We start from the raw sequence: 18,671 nt of genomic DNA on the forward strand, positions 1-18,671 counted from the left end.
GAGGAAGGAGGATTGCTTGACCCCGGGAGGTTGAGGCTGCTGTGAGCCATGGTCACACCACTGCACTCCAGCCTGGGTGACAGAGTAAAACCCTGTCTACATGCATATGTAAATCAATAAATGTGGTTCACCACATAAACAGAATCAAAAGCAAAAACCATATGATCACCTCAATAGATGCAGAAAAAGTTTTTGATAAACTCCAACATCCCTTCATGATAAAAAACCTGAACAGACTAAGCATAGAAGGAACATACCTCAAAATAATAAGAGCCATCTATGACAAACCCACAGCCAACATCATCCTGAATGGGCAAAAGCTCAAACCATTTCCCTTGAGAACTGGAACAAGACAAGGATTCCCAGTCTCACCATTCCTATTCAATATAGTATTAGAAGTCCTAGGTAGAACAATTAGCAAAGAGAAAGAAATAAAAGGTATCCAAATAAAAAGTCAAACTATCTCTCTTTGCTGTTGATATGATTCTATACTTAGAAAATCCTAAAGACTCTGCCAAAAGGCTCCTAGAATTGATAAATGACTTTAGTAAAGTTTCAGGATACAAAATCAATGTACAACAATCAGTAGCATTTCTTTACACAATGCCCAGGCTGAGAGTGAAACAGGAACACAATCCCACTTAAATTAGCCACAAAGAAAATGAAATACCTAGGAATACAGCTAACCAAGGAGGTAAAATATCTCTGCAAGGAGAACTATAAAACACTGCTGAAAGAAATCAAAGACAACACAAATAAATGGAAAAACATTCCAGGCTCATGGATTAGAAGAATGAATGTTGTAAAAACGGCCATACTGCCCAAAGCAATTTACAGGTTCAATGTCATTCCTATCAAACTACCAATGTCATTCTTCACAGAATTAGAAAAAGGCTATTTTAAAATTCATATGGAACCAAAAAAAAGTCCAAATAGCCAAAACAATCCTGAGCAAAAAGAACAAAGCCAGAGGCACCACACTATTGACTTCAAACTATACTATAAAGCCATAGTCACCAAAACAGCTTGGTACTGGTATAAAAATAGACACATAGACCAATGGAACAGAATAGAAAGCTCAGAAATAAAGCCGCACACCTACAACCATCTGATCTTCAACAAAGCTGACAAAAACAAGCAAGGGGAAAGGACACCCTGTTCAGTAAATGGTGCTGAGATAACTGGCTAACCATATGCAGAAGAATAAAATTGGACCCCTACCTATCACCATATACAAAATTACAATTTTAAATATAAGACCTCAAACTACAAAAATCCTGGAAGACAACCTAGGAAATACTCTCTTGACATTGGCCTTGGCAAATAATTTTTGGCTAAGTCTCCAACAGCAACTGCAACAAAAACAAAAATAGACAAGTGTGACCTGATTACATGAAAGAGCTTCTGTATATCAAAAGAAACTACCAACAGGGTAAATGGACAATCCAAAGAATGGGAGAACATATTTGTAAACCATGCATCCAACAAAGGCATAATATCTAGAATCTCTAGGGAACTTAATAAGCAAAAAACAATAACCTCATTTAAAAAGGGTAAAAGACGTGAACAGACCCTTCTTAAAAGAAGATACACCAAGTGGCCAACAAACATAAAAAATGCCAGCATCACTAATTGCCAGAGAAATGCAAATCAAAACCACAATGAGATACCACCTCACACCAGTCAGAATGGCTATTCTTAAAAGGTCAAGATACAACAGATGCTGGCGAGGCTGTGGAGAAAAGGGAACGCTTACACACTGTTGATAGGAATGTAAATTAGTCCAACCACTGTGGAAAGCTGTCTGAAAATTTCTCAAATAACTTAAAACAGAGCAATCCCATTACTGGGTATATACCCCAAAGAAAACAAATGATTCTACCAAAAAGGCACAGGAAACCAAATACCACGTATTCTCACTTATAAGCGGGAGCTAAACATTGAGCACACATGGATATAAATATGTGTGAACAATAGACACAGTGGACTACTAGAGGGTGGGGGGCGGGTTTAAAAAACTACCTATCAGATACTATGCTCACCACCTGGGTGATGGGATCCGTACTCCAAATCCCAGCATTATGCAATATTCCCATCTAACAAATCTGCACATGTACTCCTTGTATCTTAAATAAAAGTTGAAAAAAAAAAAAAAGAAATAGAACTTCTCTTGGAACCTCAGAAGTCCCTTCATGTGCTCTGTCCCATTCATCTCCCCTTTCACCCCAGTGTGATGATTTCTTAACTGGTCTTTCTGCCTCTAGCCTCTCTCTATTTATCACAAATAGCTAAATTTGCCTGGACACATCTTTTCTACTTCTATGTCTTATTTCCTCCCTGCTTTTTATACCGGGAATGCCCACTTCAACTTCTTTCCTTTCGTTATCTTTAATTTGCTAGATCACAGCTCAAGGGCCACCTCCTTCATGAAGCTTTCTCAGATCCTTCCACCTTGAATTGGCAGATCTCTTTATACTCACATAGCATGGTTAACTAAATTAGAGCAGACTCTGTCTTGTAACTTGGTAGCTGGGGAAGTGTCCATCTCTTGTCTGGACATCTTGAGCTTACTAAAGGCAGAAACCTCACCTTAATCTTTATAATCCATAAAAAGCCCATCATAGTACCTTACACATAGCAGACACTAAATTATATTTCATTGCACTGAACTGAATAACACAAGTTGGACTAGAATAGCAACTTAGTAAAATATTTTAGGCAAAAAACTTTTATTCATTAGAAAAATCAATTCCATGCCCTTATTTAAAGAAGAATGTATGTAAGACCGATATAGCACTCACATGCATACAGGTACACACACACACACACACACACACACACACACACACACACACACGTCCAGAAAGCAAGACAATGCTATAAAAGAGATCCAGGCAATATTTTTGGATCTCCATTTCTCATCTAGTCTGGAACTAGTATTTCTCAGCTGGGATAGTCTTGAGGAACAGGACAATTCTTCATTGTGGTGAACTGTCCCTTGCATTGCAGAATATTTACAGTTGCTGCTCTTCCCAGTACTATAGTAGCACTTAGCTATTGTGACAATAAAACAAAAATGTCCCATATGATTACAAACAGTGCAGAGGTGGACACACAGTCCACTTTTGGTTGAGAACTATGGTTGGACTATCCCCTCAGGCCTGTCCACTTCCGATATGTGCTTCTTGTTGAATCCCAACAACTAAAAGCTGTGATGTAGACAAGAAACGAATCAGAATTACTTTATCTATACAACTTTCCCCTTTCCACTGAGGTCACATCTTCACTAAGATGATACCGTAGAAATTCAGAGTCCAATGTGGGGAGTAAAGCTCTCATATGAGAGTAAAAAAATGCCTCTTCTAATGACAAACAGAGGCTATCCATGGATTCACGCTCACGCTTTCAGTTTACTCATCTGAGCAACAATCCAGGGATATAAAATGGGCTTCTCGAAGCATGCTCTGTGCTTCAGATATATTAGAATCACCTGAGAAGGTGATTCAAATGTCAGATTGTTCAAATGTCGGCTTGTTCAAATGAACTTCAACTCTATGGAGTTTGCTTCAGCAAGGTTTATGTGATGTCTGGAAACCTGTTTTTAAAATTAGCACCACAGGCGATGATGGGTCATGAACCACTTTGAAAATCTTGTTTCAGAAGATCTCTACCTGTATGAATTTACATTTAGAATATTCTTTTAAAAAAATTTTTAAGAGAGGGGATCTTGCCGTGTTGCCCAGGCTGGAGTACTGTGGCTATTCACAGGCATGATGATGGCACACTACAGCTTTGAACTCCTGGCCTCAAGCAATCCTCCTGCCTCAGTGTCCCTAGTAGCTGGGACTACAGGCACACGCCACTGCACCTGGCTAGAACATTCTTTAGCCACAGGCCTAGGCTTTTTAGTCCCAAGCATTTAAAGAAAGTGCCACTCCAGAGAAGTAACAGTTCCCCTAAAGACAGACTTGATTAAGAACACTTCCCTTATCTCAGAGAAGGAAGCAACATCACAGATTAACCAAAACGGGATTTCACATATGTAAATTCCTTGAAACAGATTATCTGATCAACTTGGCTGATTTTATCATGAAACAAAATTATTTTACATTTCTGGACTAGGAATAAGGCTGGGAGAAAGGTGAGGGGGAAGTAAAATTAGGTCTCAATGAAATGTTTACCTCAGAAGACCTACAAGATTAATTAATTCCAGACAAATGAGAGATGACTGTAAGTCAGGTCCTTTCCTTTCTTTGTAAGTGCATAACATCTATAAAATAAGCAAGAAAATACAGTGAATGGAAGTGGCTTCAATGAATCGAAATCTGAACAACTTATTATTTTATTTACTTATTTATTTATTTATTTATTTTGAGACGGAGTCTTGCTCTGTCTCCTGGGCTGGAGTGCAGTGGTGTGATCTCCGCTCACTGCAACCTCTGCCTCCCAGGTTCAAGCAATTCTCCTGCCTCAGCCTCCCAAGTAGCTGGGATTACAGGTGCCCACCGCCATGCCTGGCTAATTTTTCTGTTTTTAGTAGAGGTGGTGTTTCACCATGTTGGCCAGGCAGGTCTCGAACTTCCAACTTTGTGATCCACCCACCTTGGCCTCCCAAAATGCTGGGACTACAGGCATGAGCTACCACTCTCGGCAAGAAAATTTGAACAATTTTAAAGCAATAGAACACTGCAGAATTGAATGAGAAACTCTCAGAGAGAACTCTAGTTTGGTGGTTCCCACGTGAGGGCTCCAGACCAGACGTCAGAGTTACCTGTTACAAATGCAAAACCCCAGGCCCGCCTCAGTCTCTCAGGGTGTGGGGATCAAGAATGTGTCATAACAAGCTCTACAAATGATTCTGAGAACAAAGTTTGAGAACTGTGGTTCCAGCTTATCACTTATATTTTTCTGGACTGACTTTAAAACTGATCCCAGCTCTGTGTTTTTGTTTGGAATTTAGCAGAAATGAACTTATTTCAGAGTCCAAAAGAGGGATATTTTCCTAACGTTTAGACCCCCCTCACGCTGGGGACCAGTATATTCTGCACTGGTTAAAGAGGACTAGAAAGGGTTTCAAGACCTTGAAATGAAAGGTACTAATTATTTTACTAATTATATTTTCTGTTTCAAGTATCTCTGATCCTATGACAGCTGATTAACTTACATAGTAGCAAAACAAAGTGACAACAAAATATTAGAATGAATGGACTAGAAATTACAATTATATACCATCTCAGATGAAATTACAAAATTATTTATTGCTTTTTGGTGTTTTCATTTATTTTTCTTCCTTTTTTTAATGTTTTAAACTTACATACTTTCTTTTATTTATTTATTTATTTATTTTTATTTATTATTATTATACTTTAGGTTTTAGGGTACATGTGAGCAATGTGCAGGTTAGTTACATATGTATACATGTGCCATGCTGGTGCGCTGCACCCACTAACTCGTCATCTAGCATTAGGTATATCTCCCAGTGCTATCCCTCCCCCCTCCCCCCACCCCACAACAGTCCCCAGAGTGTGATGTTCCCCTTCCTGTGTCCATGTGTTCTCATTGTTCAATTCCCACCTATGAGTGAGAATATGCAGTGTTTGGTTTTTTGTTCTTGCCATAGTTTACTGAGAATGATGAAACTTACATACTTTCAAGTGCAGTGCATTTTTTAATGTAATTTTGTTCTTTCTTGCCACTATATCTCCAAATATCACATACAAAACAAGGGGATAAAAATTGTTCTGATCTAGAATTATGGTAGCAGTGTAGGGCAACCCACTAAGAGGTGGTTCAAAAGATAAGAAAAACTTCCAAATTATTTTAAATAGCTATTATGTCAGTGCTATTTAAAATCAGACAAAGATTGCACAATAAAGAAAATTCTGGACCAATTTTACTGATGAATATCAATGCAAGCAGCTCAGAAAACATCATATACTTTTTGGTAGAAAATTTAAAGTGGTTCAGCCACTTTGTAAAATCGTCTGGCGGGTCCCCAAAAGGTTAAATATAGTTACCATGTGACCATATAAACCCAAGAGAAACGAAACTTGTCACAAAAATGTGTACACAAATATTCATAGCAGCATTATCCAGAATAGAAAAAAAAAAAAAGAGAAAAAAGAAAAAGGAAACATCTCAAATGTCCATCAGCTGATGAGTGGATAAAGTGTGGTCTATCCATACAATGGAACAGTACCAAAAATGACAAATGCCCTGATATATGCTACACATGAATAACCTTAAAAACACTATTTTAAGAGATAGATTCCAGATGTGAAAGACCACATATTATACAGTTCCATTTATGTGAAATGTCCAGAATAAGCAAAGGCATAGCAACAGAACATAGATTAGTGGTTGCCTAGCCCTGGAAGAGAGGAGGAGTGAGGAAGGGGCATGAGTATGAGGGCCTCCCTTTCCCTCCCCTCCCCTCCCCTCTCCTCTCCTCTTCTTTTCTTTTCAATAGATGGGGTTTCACTATGTTGCCCAGGCTGATTTCAAACTCCTGGGCTCAAGCAACCCTCCCACCTCGGCACCCCAAAGTGCTGGGATGATAGGTGTGAACCAGCACATCTGGCCAAGTATGAGCTTTCTTTTGGGAGTGATAAAAATACTCTAAAATGATTGTGATGCTTGCACAACTCTGTGAATGCACTAAAAGCCATTTAATTATATATGCTTTCAGTGGGTAACTTGTATAGTAAGTGAATTATATCTCAATAAAGTTTTAATTTTTAAAAATCTCAGATAATTTGTTATTAGAACACAGAAGCATATTAAAAGAAGAATTAAGACACTGTGACCAAGTAACTACTAGAAATGCAGGGATGTTTTAATATTAGGAACCTTTTGATATGATTTGTCATAGTTAAAAATAAAATAGGGAAAGCAATTTGAACATCTCCATAGATGCTGAAAAGATACTTGCTAAAGTTCCATATTTACTTGTGATTAACATCTCTGAAGAAATTTTAAGAAGATAAAAAATATCATATATATCTCAACTCAAAAGCTAATGCATACTTAACGGTGAAAAATTAGTAGATTCCCAACAAAGTCAGACTCAAAGATGCCTATTATTTAATAATCATGGTGGAAATTTTTATCCAATAAAATTATACAAGAGACAGAAAAAGGAGGTATGAGAATTAGAAAGAAGTTACAATTGTCATCATTTGCAGATGATGTGATTGTTTGGAAAACTCAAGAGGATAAACCTGCAAAATATTCAAAACAATAACCCACTGAGGTGACTAAACATTTACTATACCAAACCCCATAGTAAAACATAATGGAAGTAGAAAATATAATGGAAGAAAAAATCCTATTTGTAAGACCAACAAAAAGTTTCTAAAAATAAACAAGAGAAATAAAAATGCTAGTGAAACACCTTAAAAAACTTAAAAAGCGAACACCTGTTCTTGCATAGAAAGACTCCAAGTTTTTAAAATGTCAAGTCTTAGTAAATATGAAATATGAAAATATATTACAAAGTTACAGTGACAAAAATTACGCAGTTTGGTAGGGTTGTACAAATAGACACAATCCACTTCTGAAAATCTGTTGTGTAGACACACTTGTAAATGTATAATTTATGTAAAGATGTGTCTCACTGCAGCAGTTTATAAAAGCAAAATATTGAAAACAAACTAATGTCCATTATTAAGGTAAAAAATAAATGATGGTTTAACAAAGATTTATCATCTGGCCATTCTCTAAAAAAATTTTTTAAGATGGTTCTACTTTTAAGTGAAGAACCCCTTTGAAAATAAAAATATTTTTATTGATATGTAACTTCTGTGATATAAAATTCTGTGAAGGGAGGATTTCTCTCTTAAAACCAGAAGACATTTTCACAGAGAATACAGTAGTCTGACTTGCATACCTAGCTATCAATACAGAACCTGGCCTATTTTTGGCAGTGAGATTCTGACCTTGGTAAAAAGTAGAAGTGGGCAAATCCAAAGAATCAATACAATGTTATTCTAAAATAAAAGGCCTTAATTTTTAATTGACTGTAGTTTAAGAGGGTCCCTAAATACAGCATCCTCCTATTTTAAAATCTGGCTCATTTTAATACAAAAAGGATAACTCTATCAAAATAGCTGAACTGGCTAATGTTCTTATGGGAGTTGGTGTCTTCAGTGCAAAACACTAAATAGTAGGGATACGAGCCCTCTATAAATTTGTTAAGCAAATCAACAGTGTTATGTTAGTAACAGAAAGTACACATGATAATTTCATTTTGTCATAGCCAAGATAGCAACAGAAGGAAACAGGAGTGTGGCATCTCTAGAATTCTCAGCGGTCTTCAGGATTCTGTTACTATAATTCTAGTAAAACTCACTAACAGGTATATTTTATCAGAAAATTTCTTAAAGAGAGCCTTCAGCTTCCTTATCTCAGTTACCTTCTACTAACCTTCCTCTTCAACCTGACAAAGAACAGATAAATGCCTACTCACACTGTCAGTGTGTCTACAGACACTACATGCGCATGCCTGAGAAGAGGCCAACACTGAAATGAAAGTCAGCTATCTGATGTAGAAACGGATGTCTGATTCTCTAGAGCTTGACTTTCCTCTACTAAAAATGGTTTGGTTCCATAAGCCTTATGGATTCATGTCTTTCAAAATGTTCTCTAAATACCAATTTTAAAAGCTTTCATATACCAAGGATAAAGTGTACTAATTGCTTCAGGGAGTACAAAAACATATTAAGCAGAATTCTTGCCTTTAAGAAAATGATCTGTTTCCCTCCCTAGGACATAAACTCCAAGAAGGCATGGCCTTTTCCATCTTGTTTACCACTCTATCTCTAGCATCTAGAATAGGACTTGGCAAACAGAAGGTGGTCAAAATATTTGTCAACAAGTAGATAAACCAGTGAACATGCAAACAAAGCCAACATGCTTTGAACAAAAAGAGACTATGCCATGTTCAACTGTGGTACTATTCTAAGGGCAGCAGAAATTAAAAAGATTAGGGTAGGCTGAGAAGGCAAGGGGAAAATGGCAGTGGAGCCATCCTAGAAGGAAGGATTTAGATGGAGAAGAGGAGGGAAACAAGAATGGCAAAGACTAGAGATGGAGAGATCATATCTGTCGGAGGCAAGTGAGGTGGCCCGGGTAACCAAAAGAGGAGGCAGCAGCTAGATGAGATGTGGATATAAGGGCAGACTGCAGAAGGCCCAGGAAAATCAGCCACTGGATTCCACTTGGTCGGAACGTACCTTTCAAAAATCATTTTCCACATCCCCATTTTAACCTCTAAAGGAAACTGAGTCTCAGAGGAGGCATAAATCTTTAAAAAGCAATAGGGCAATGGGACCAATAACCAATCTTGGGGGCCCACATAAAGGTAAAGTCTGGGTTATAAAAAAAGTCTTAACATAAGTTCCATAGTTTACTAAAATTCATGGTTTATCAAAGAATAATAAAGGTCATAAGCCTGAATTCACTAGCAACTTTCACACAAAGATACATACACTCTTAAGTGAAACTTACTTACATCATCACAGCAGGGTAAATTTAATAGATTTTTTAGTAACTCTCAACTAATATTAACCAGAGAATGACGCTATTCACTAATTCTGGAAGACCTAGAAATACGTAGACGTCAAAAGCTCCAAATGGTTCTTTGTTAAACAGTCACAATTTTGAAGACAGCTTTAGATAAACCCAACAATTGAGATACTGTAAATATCCTTGCTCTTTCATCAATCTCTAGCTATATTTAGTAGCATGGTTTCCTTTGTTCAAGAATTATTTTTGATAACTGCATATTTATATTCTCAAAAGCAGAGTACTTTGGACATACTTGTTAAGTGAATGGATGGCTGCATGGGTGGACAACAAATAAACCAAATGACTGCATTAAGCTGAGATGTAATGAATATAATGCTTCATATATGTGGATCTTAGACTCAGGCAGGGCTAAGGCTTCCAGACTTTCACCAGCATGTCTTTCACATTTAGCTACAATCAGACTATGATTAAAATGGATAGACGGAGCAGGAAAGTTTGGTAGCTAAGAGAAGAGTTACTCTAGGCAAGGATGGTGGTGCTTATGAGAGCAGAGGTGGATTGACTGTGAAGCTCTGACTGTTCAGCGTCAGAGCCTCTTGCAAGGCCCCTTCCAAGGCCCTTGGAGAAGCCCTAGTAATGTGCTCACATGGTCATATATTTCTGTAAAATTTATCAAAGTAAGGTATAATAGAATTCATTCTTCCTAAGTGGGCCCTCAAAATAAGTTTCAGGCCCCACACAACCTGGGTCTGCCCCTGTGTAAGAGGTAGGAAGAGGTTGGTAGCAGGAGAAATGCTGATAGTTACTGAGAACATCATCGGAGTAGTGGGAATAGGAGATTGGGTGCCAGTCAAATTTCTGGGCAGCTTGTTTTTTTGTTTTTTTTTTTTTTAAATACCATTTCTTAGGCTTATAGTTCTCATATCACGACTTTCCTTTCAGCTTATACATCTTCTTTGCAAATGAAGTCACAAGAGACATTCAGCTGTTACAAACTTCATGTCAAGCTTTGAAGTGCTATTTAATAGCAGAAATATTTGGCTCACGTGTTGGCTTTATAGCTACGGTAAATACCTCTTAGTTATCTGTTGCTACTGTTACTCCACACCTCCAATTTGGAGGAGAAATTCTGCATATGCATTGAGGCACTAAAAAAGAATATTGAACTCTATCTTAGTTCTTTTGTGAATGGCTTCCTTTTATTTCTTCTCTCATGGAACTAATACTTTCATCACATTGTACTGGTTATGGGTGGGAAAGCAGTGGATGGAGGGAGAATACTGATTATTACATCAGTGGTTAGCCGTTTCTCTTAGCTTCTTGACAGTTAAGTGATCAAATCGCTCCTTAATATAAGATCAAGGCATTTCAAGGACTAACTCATCTACCTGTTCTCTAGAAAGTGCTTTAGTAGACTTTGAACAAAATGCTTGCAGGGGTCAAAAGAAAAGAAACTGACCACAATTAGTATGAGATAAAGATGACAAAAAAAAGCCCACCCTCATCTTGGAGGTTTCTATATGACTATTATTGACATATAGTCTATATGTTCAGATACATAAAAGAACAATATATCTAGAAATAGCATTTTTGAGAACAGAAAAATAGAAACAAAGGCCATGTATTAAGCATTTGGTATATGCCCTTTGTTGAACAATGACATTTTGCTTGTTTATGTAACTTAATTATCTTATGAAGAGATGACAGAAAATACTATTGCACTCCATAAGTTAAACACTTGACATTTTTATTCCTCAAAATGCAACATTTTAGAAGTCTAGATATGTTTATTAATTAGTGATTATTAACACCCAGTAAACAACATTATGTCTTGTAAAAACACAATCTCTTTTCACAGCATGAAGCTGAAATCTATTATTCCCTGATTCCATATGCTGAAATACACTCAAATGGTCACAAATGACCTTAAACATTAAATAAATGTAAATGAGGACAACATAGAAAATGCACTTTTGATTGATAACTAAAAGACCAGGTTGAAAATCATGTCCAAAAATGAAGTCCTCTCCAGAAGGGTAAGGCCATCTGCACTGTGAAGGAAAGGCTGTCCTAACAATGAGGACCCCACAGGTAACGGCAGACCCTTTCTCTTTCTCTCAACCTACCCCAGGTTTTCTGGGAAACAGAAGTGGTCTGTTCATTTATATGAGAAACACAGAATATGCTGTCCCCTGTGCCACCAGCCTACTCCCAACATTTTAAGCAGGATTTAAAAATACACATATGGACACTTCATTACATTCACCAATTAATATAAGAGAAAAAAATTATTGCTATTCCATAGCCTCACACCAATATGTGTCATCCCTTTGGTTTTTAAGCATTGTAGCTATTTTCATGTCCGAAGCCAGCACACCAAGACCACTGGCCGCCGGGGCTGTATCGTGGGTGTGTCCAAGAGAAATCAGTCTGTAGGCTTTGTCTGTTAACGAGTAGTTCATATAACTAATAAAAAAAAAAATCAAACTGGGAAGTTGGGGTGGGAAAGTGTCTTCGCCATAGGGAAAGTTCAAAATACCAAAGGATGACAGCTTCACAGTAATAAAGAAAACAATTAATTTAACAGAGAGTTATTCTAATAAAGTCTGTGGTTAAATGAATGAGAAAAAAATGCACAAATACAGCTATTTCATGTGAAAACTATGAAATGATTACTCACATCTCTAGACCCATTACCAACAGGGCAAAAATAAAATGTAGCATCACAGAACACACCATTGTTGTGGTTAAGAGCAAGCATTCCTCTTAGTTTGTATAAGAACTAACAGAATCTAAAAGCAAATGGACACCTAGCCTATTTTAAAATCATGAAACAGAGCAGGGTTTCTCAGTGTTGGCACTATTGACATTCTGGGCCAGATGTTTCTTTGTTGTATGGGGATGTCCTAAGCAACATAGGATGTTCAGTGGAATCCCTGGTCTCTACCACTAGATGCCAGTAGCAACACTCCCCACTCTCCTACCAAGTCATGACAACAAAAAAATGTCTCCAGGGAATGCCAAAAGTCCCCTTGGGGGCAAAACTGCTCCTAGGCTGAGACTCACTGGAAGACAGCCATTTAAGGAGTTCCCAGGCCTGGCTTCTCCCAACCTCATACTGTATAATCATAAATCGTCCCCAGCCCAGTGTTTAATATACTTATCTTGTTTTCCCATCTATTAATTGGAGCTAATGAGAGTGTCTGTCTGCCTCATAGTATTCCAGTGAGCATTAAATGAGATAATACTTGTAAAGTGCTTAAAACAGCGCCTGACACACAGTAGGTGCTCAATAAATGTTAGCTGTTATTATTTTTAATAACCATCCATAGTATCAAGAAAAGAAATTTCAATGGGAATTTTTTAATGCAGAAAGGTATCTTACCGGCTTGATATTTTCTGGGTCTTAAACACACCAGCCTTCCGATTCCTTGTGATGATGTCTCGCACATCTACAGGACACAGTTAAGAAAACATCTGCAGTGATTGTGAACTGACCAAAAAAAAAGGTCCAGAAACAGTTATCTTTTTTTTTTCTTTTTGAGACAGGGTCTCGCTCTGTTGCCCAGGCTGGAGTGCAGTGGCGTGATCTCAGCTCACTGCACCCTCTACCTCCTGGGTTCAAGTGATCCTCCCACCTCAGCCTCCCTAGTAGCTGGGACTAAAGGCATGAGCCACCACACCCAGCTAATTTTTGTATCTTTAGTAGAGATGGGGCTTCACCATGTTGGCCAGGCTGGTCTCGAACTCCTGACCTCAGGTAATCCACCTGTCTCAGTTTCCCAAAATACTGGGATTACAGGTGTGAGCCACTGCACCTGGCCAATCTTTTTATCATACATGGGATGAGCACAGTGAAAGGAGAAGAGCTGTATGTGGAGTGTGAAGCAGGATGCTGACTTGCCACAGGCAAGCTCCTTTACTTCCCTGGGCTGCATTTTATCACCTGAGATGGATCATCATGGCAAGCCCCAGAGTTATGAGTGCTGGTGGGAAATGACTGACCCATAGGTGCCATGTCCTACTCGCTTAAAAGGTCAAGGAGTCCAAAGGCAAGCCTCTCTGTCAGCAGGGAGGCAATGTCAGTCTCCTGAGACTTTCCAGTGTGAAGTATTTCCAATCTCCTAGATGCTACTAGGGAGGGGTGGAGGTTGGGAGGAAGTGAGAAGAAAAAGATGAAGAAAATCTTGGAGAATCTTTGAGAGAAAATGAATTACTGAAGAAAGTCAGTTGAGTGAAAAGTCCCCTGAAGAACTGTCTTTACAGACTTACGCTATGGCCTTTGGCATGGAAGGACTTGTACAAAAGAGCCACATTTATGGAAGACCTGTTTTCAGGAGCTGGTTCATTACATCACCCAGTGCCATATTTACAAGGGCCCGTTGGAAAAAATTGTCAGGTTTCAGCACCAGGAAAGGCTAGTCTGCAGATCAAGGGATGTTTCTTCCACTTCCCAGCACTATAACTCTTATAGTTGATCCTCTTTTTCTTTGCTCCAGCACTTGTGCAACTCAGAGCCAAATGTGTGGCCTAACTCTAACAACCACAAGAGACCCTGTTGCATATGTTTTCTCTACTGACCTCTATTCTTGGCTCCATCATATTTTCCTGGCTTTCCAATTTCCAACTGCCCTCACTTTCCCATTCATTTTATATGGTATATTCTATGTGTCACGGTAAGAAGCCTCAAAATCCCTCTTTTGGAATAAGGCAGGTTTAAATAAACAAGAAATAAAATAATTCCAGTGAAGGCTGCAAGTTGAACTAATTTGGGCCCATGGGGAGGACACTAAGCGGACAAGCGATGTTCTCCTATTGCTCAGAAAAACAAATTTCCTGAATGCTCAAAGCAAGCATTGACCAAGATCTCCCTGCAAAAACAGAGCCACAGGACTTTTTAACCCAAATCTCTGCTTGAACCACCAGGCACACCCATTTCTTCTCTGAGTGAATAAGTAGGTACTGTGATAGCTTTCTTCCCCCAGGGGTGGGTAGGAAAAATCAATTAGGTCTGCTAATGAAGGGCTTTGTTGAGGTTTACAAAAGTGCTATAATGCAGACTTTTTTTTTTTCCTGGGTGAACTTTCCTGTATGCAAATTAAATACCGTTAAATTACATTCATTAAAAAAATAAAAGAGACTAATTTGCCTACTTGTTTTGATTAACTAAAATGACACATCGGCCTACAGTTCTGTCTATTTCAGGAAGAAAGTATTTCAGGAAAGTCTTCTAAATGAAATGTCTTGCAGAAAAGGACAGCTGACATCTTTATTCTGAGAAGAACAAAATTAGTAAAGAGTCAACTGACAACTGTTTTTGATTAAGTTCCCCCACACTCTGGCCACACCCTCCTTAGAGTTTCCATGGCATCCAACCGCACGCCATAATGTGCCCAGTACACCTGTAGAGTCGTATGAGTACATGACTAATCTATCAAGCAAAACATATTATTTTGTTAGTGGAGGTAATACTTTTTATAAAATAGTCTCAGGGAAGTTAAATTATATAACTCAGAAAACCTATTAATAATTTTTAGTAAACAGCTTAACACTATATACTTCTATACAATTTATAAACCTGTGACTCCAGGTGGTCAGGCTGCAGCAAACATATGTATTTATATTCTAGAAGCAATTTTTTAAATAAAAAAAATCGACAGCAGTATTTAGGCTGCTTTATTTTTAGAACTGGACAGGAAATAAGTTTTGTGGTTTAAGAAGTTTTTTTAAATATTAAAATGAGCATGAGAAGAAAAAATGTCAACAGTATATTAAAATATTACCTTAAGAGATAAATTCAGATATCCTGCTCCCCACCCTTTACTTTAGGTCAGATTTTGATGGTTCTTCTGGATGGCACTGTGTTGTCCAATAATAGATTTTATCATTCTTCTGTGTCACCTCAGGGTAATAAAGGAAATCCAATCACATTGAGTCAATATGTCCAGGATAGTGTTCAACACAACGGGCCAAATCGTGTTCTCTGAACCGCACCCACCTTCTGGAGGACTTCAGTGGGAGGGACTGGGTGCAAAGAAAGCCTTAACGTGATTTCTGATTAAATGAATACAGAGTAATTGCCTCCAATCCCCTTGTCTAGGCAACTGGACTTCCAGAGCTACAGGATATATGTTTGTGGCTAAAAAGAAACCGGAATTCTATCTCTAGGTTTTCTTCTCAAATAAAGCCCTGTTCAGAGTTAGGGCTCCATTTCAATTTTGTTTCAGTTGATTTTTATTCTTAAAAAATATTTTTATATAATAGTAATTTAAACAAATTATATACATGTTATATGTATGTATCATATTGTTAAAAACATCAGCCTCCTCCTGCAATTAGCAATTATTGATCAGTAGTTATATATACATTTTGAGAGTTGGCATGTTCTTTAAGCAAGAAAATATTTTAAAAATAATAACACTGTGATTCACAAAGCACCATTTTCTTGGTTTATGTTATCTTTATTTTCGCTGGAATACCAAAAACGAGGGTAGGAAACTATGAGATTATAATATAAACCCTATTCATTTTGATCTCTCAAGGTTTTTTTTTTTTAATGCTTAATGTGGCAATATTTGCTAATTTAAGGCTGCAAAATATTCTTAAATGTGCTTATTATTCACATGAATTGAGAAGACACCATAGAGGTACCATAAACTCTGTTAGCAATGCCAATTGTTATGTTTATGGATGAGAGGCCTTTATTTCCAGAGCATGGTAAGGAAATGCAAGATGACATTCACCAAATCATTTTAGTTTTTGGTGACCCAGAATGGTTTAAGTCGAAAAAACATAAGCTTTGAAGTCAAATTAACCTAGCTTCTAGTGCTGGTTCTGATACTTGGTGGCTGTGTGTCCTGGGGTAAATTAATCTCTCTGAGCTCCATCTCTAAAACAGAAATAATGATACCTATTTGTTAGGCTTAATGGAGTATCACGTGTGATGGGCCTGGCACACAGTAGGTGCCCAATTCATGTCAATTCATTATCTTAGTATATAATTCAGGCAAAAGCTTTGGTAGGATGAAGAGGCGGGTAAAGTAACTAACATGAGGTTTGACGGTTACACTATATTTTCTTTCCCTGCTGCTTAGAATTAATTACCTGAACCGGGCACAGTGGCTCACGCCTGTAATCCCAACACTTAGGGAAGTGGAGGCAGGAGGATAGCTTGAGCCCGGAAGTTCAAGACTGCCTGGGCAACATAGCAAGACCTCATTCTCCACAAAAAGGAGAAGAAAAAAAGTTAGAATTAATTACATGAACATTTATACTGTAGAATTTAAATAACCAAAGTTATCAAAGAACTTCTGCCCTTCACGTGTATGAACACATTCTAGCCAAGGCAAAATCTGTGTCCCACAAGGATAGGTACTAGACCTATCTTGTTCACTGTTGTATCTTTAGCACCTGTAATGACATGCCATTAATATTGGTTGAATTAATTTTAATTTAATTCCAAAAAATACATATTTGTTGCACTGCTACCCAATGTGAGGCACATATAGTTTACTTATGACTCATCAGTAGATGGAAGCACAGCCGGCATTGGAAGAAGAAGCCTGGACACAGGAAGATGGCCCGGGATTTCCGTGTTGTCAACCATCTGTGGTACAGGCTGCACAGCCCACACGAAGCTTCACTTATTAGTTACTCAAGTCAGGGATTGTATTAAATAAAAATAATGTTAAACCAGGGGTGTCTCCTTTAAAAAGCACAGGGGATTTACCCATTTTTGGAGAATCCTAAGTTCAAGATCATGACCCACACTGTGCATACTATGGGGATAAGATGCTTACAGAGAAATGGGTCACCAAACATTGGAATTTTCTGCATAGAACTGCTAGATGTTTACTAAGGCAGGGTGTTTGTGCTAGGCACATTAGTGATTGTAGCCAGAGAGGGTTGCTCACCTTCAGGAGTTCTACTTTTATTCATTATAATTTAGAAGAGGCTTAGCATCAATAATAACTCAGTATACCATGTCTTTCTCCTATTCCTAGGTCATTGTTATCACAAGCTACAAACCTTATGGAGTAATTATTATATACGGGCAGTTGAAGATTTCTTTCTTGACACTAAAGGGGCATTGCCAAAAAAAAAAAAAAAAAGAAAAGGAACATGTTTCACATTATTTTAGAATAAATTTGAGAACTGGACAAACCAAATGATCTCATTTCTAATTTATCCTTTGTTCTCTTGAGGTACAGATAAAATGGCATCTGTAGGGAAAAGCAGCTCTCAGGTGTGGGGGCTTTGAGTTCGTAGACCCAGCAATGCAGTTTAAGGATCAAGGAGACCTTAGGGAAAACTACCCATGAATCTAGGAAAATATTTGTGACTTAAAAATTTTTACCTCAAGTCTTAATATCTTTCCAGACATCTGTTTAATAAATCTCAGATCAACATCTAGCTTTTCAGAGTCAAGTTGGAAAACTCAAGAAGACATAGGCAATCCATTTGATACATTTTAGGGAGATAACAAATAAACTCAAAACTGGTTGACATGCTTCTGTGACATAAAGATTCAGAACCAATCCATTCATTGCCTCACATACTAAAACAAATAGAAATAATGTAAAATTAAAAGGAAATATCAGGAAATGCTGTTTTTTTTTGAAAAAAGGTAAAAATCAGAATCTTAGAAGCTTAAGAGACTAAGAAGATTCAGTTGGATTCATTAAATTCAGAAGCCAAGAACAACAAAAATAATTTTTAAAATGATAAGAATAATATACAGGCCAATACTCAGATGCGATATGCCATTGCCAGGTCGATTTTCAATTACATTTCACTGATGTATTCATTTGTTTCTTAATGTGCTCATCTTGCCCATTAAGAATAATTAGCAGCTTTACTAAGAGATTTTCTGGCTTCTGGCAATGTTTCTCCCCCTTTTTTTGTTGACATCCACTTTTACTTTTTAGAAAGTAATTTTTGAATAATATCCTACAACTGCTATATAATTTAGACTTCCTAAAATTTTAAAGGAAAGATGTAAACAGTAATTTTTAAATAAGTTTGTTTCAATCTATATGCATCAATAGTATGTGATTCAGTGAATTAGTTATTCTTACAGCAAGTGGGCATGCAAATAGAAAAAAAAATCATTCATATTAACCTCAGTCAGTAAAACAGATGAC

At 37.5% G+C, this 18,671-nt stretch overlaps 1 protein-coding gene across 5 annotated transcripts in view; it reads right to left on the bottom strand.

Annotated features, from left to right (window-relative positions):
• Positions 1-18,671, bottom strand: part of CAMKMT (calmodulin-lysine N-methyltransferase) — a 417,058-nt gene that overhangs the window by 44,476 nt on the left and 353,911 nt on the right. For 4 of the 5 annotated variants that reach the window (XM_024242778.3, XM_009237350.4, XM_002812071.5 and 1 more), the window contains exon 7: positions 12,914-12,980. In XM_024242778.3, the coding sequence (XP_024098546.2) occupies positions 12,914-12,980 (67 nt within the window). Of the gene's footprint in view, positions 1-11,338; positions 11,995-12,913; positions 12,981-18,671 lie in introns of those variants that run through there. The other variant, XM_054547595.2, reaches the window with a different exon arrangement.

This window comes from Pongo abelii, chromosome 12 (assembly GCF_028885655.2).
Source record: "Pongo abelii isolate AG06213 chromosome 12, NHGRI_mPonAbe1-v2.0_pri, whole genome shotgun sequence".
Classification (NCBI taxonomy): Eukaryota; Metazoa; Chordata; class Mammalia; order Primates; family Hominidae; genus Pongo; species Pongo abelii.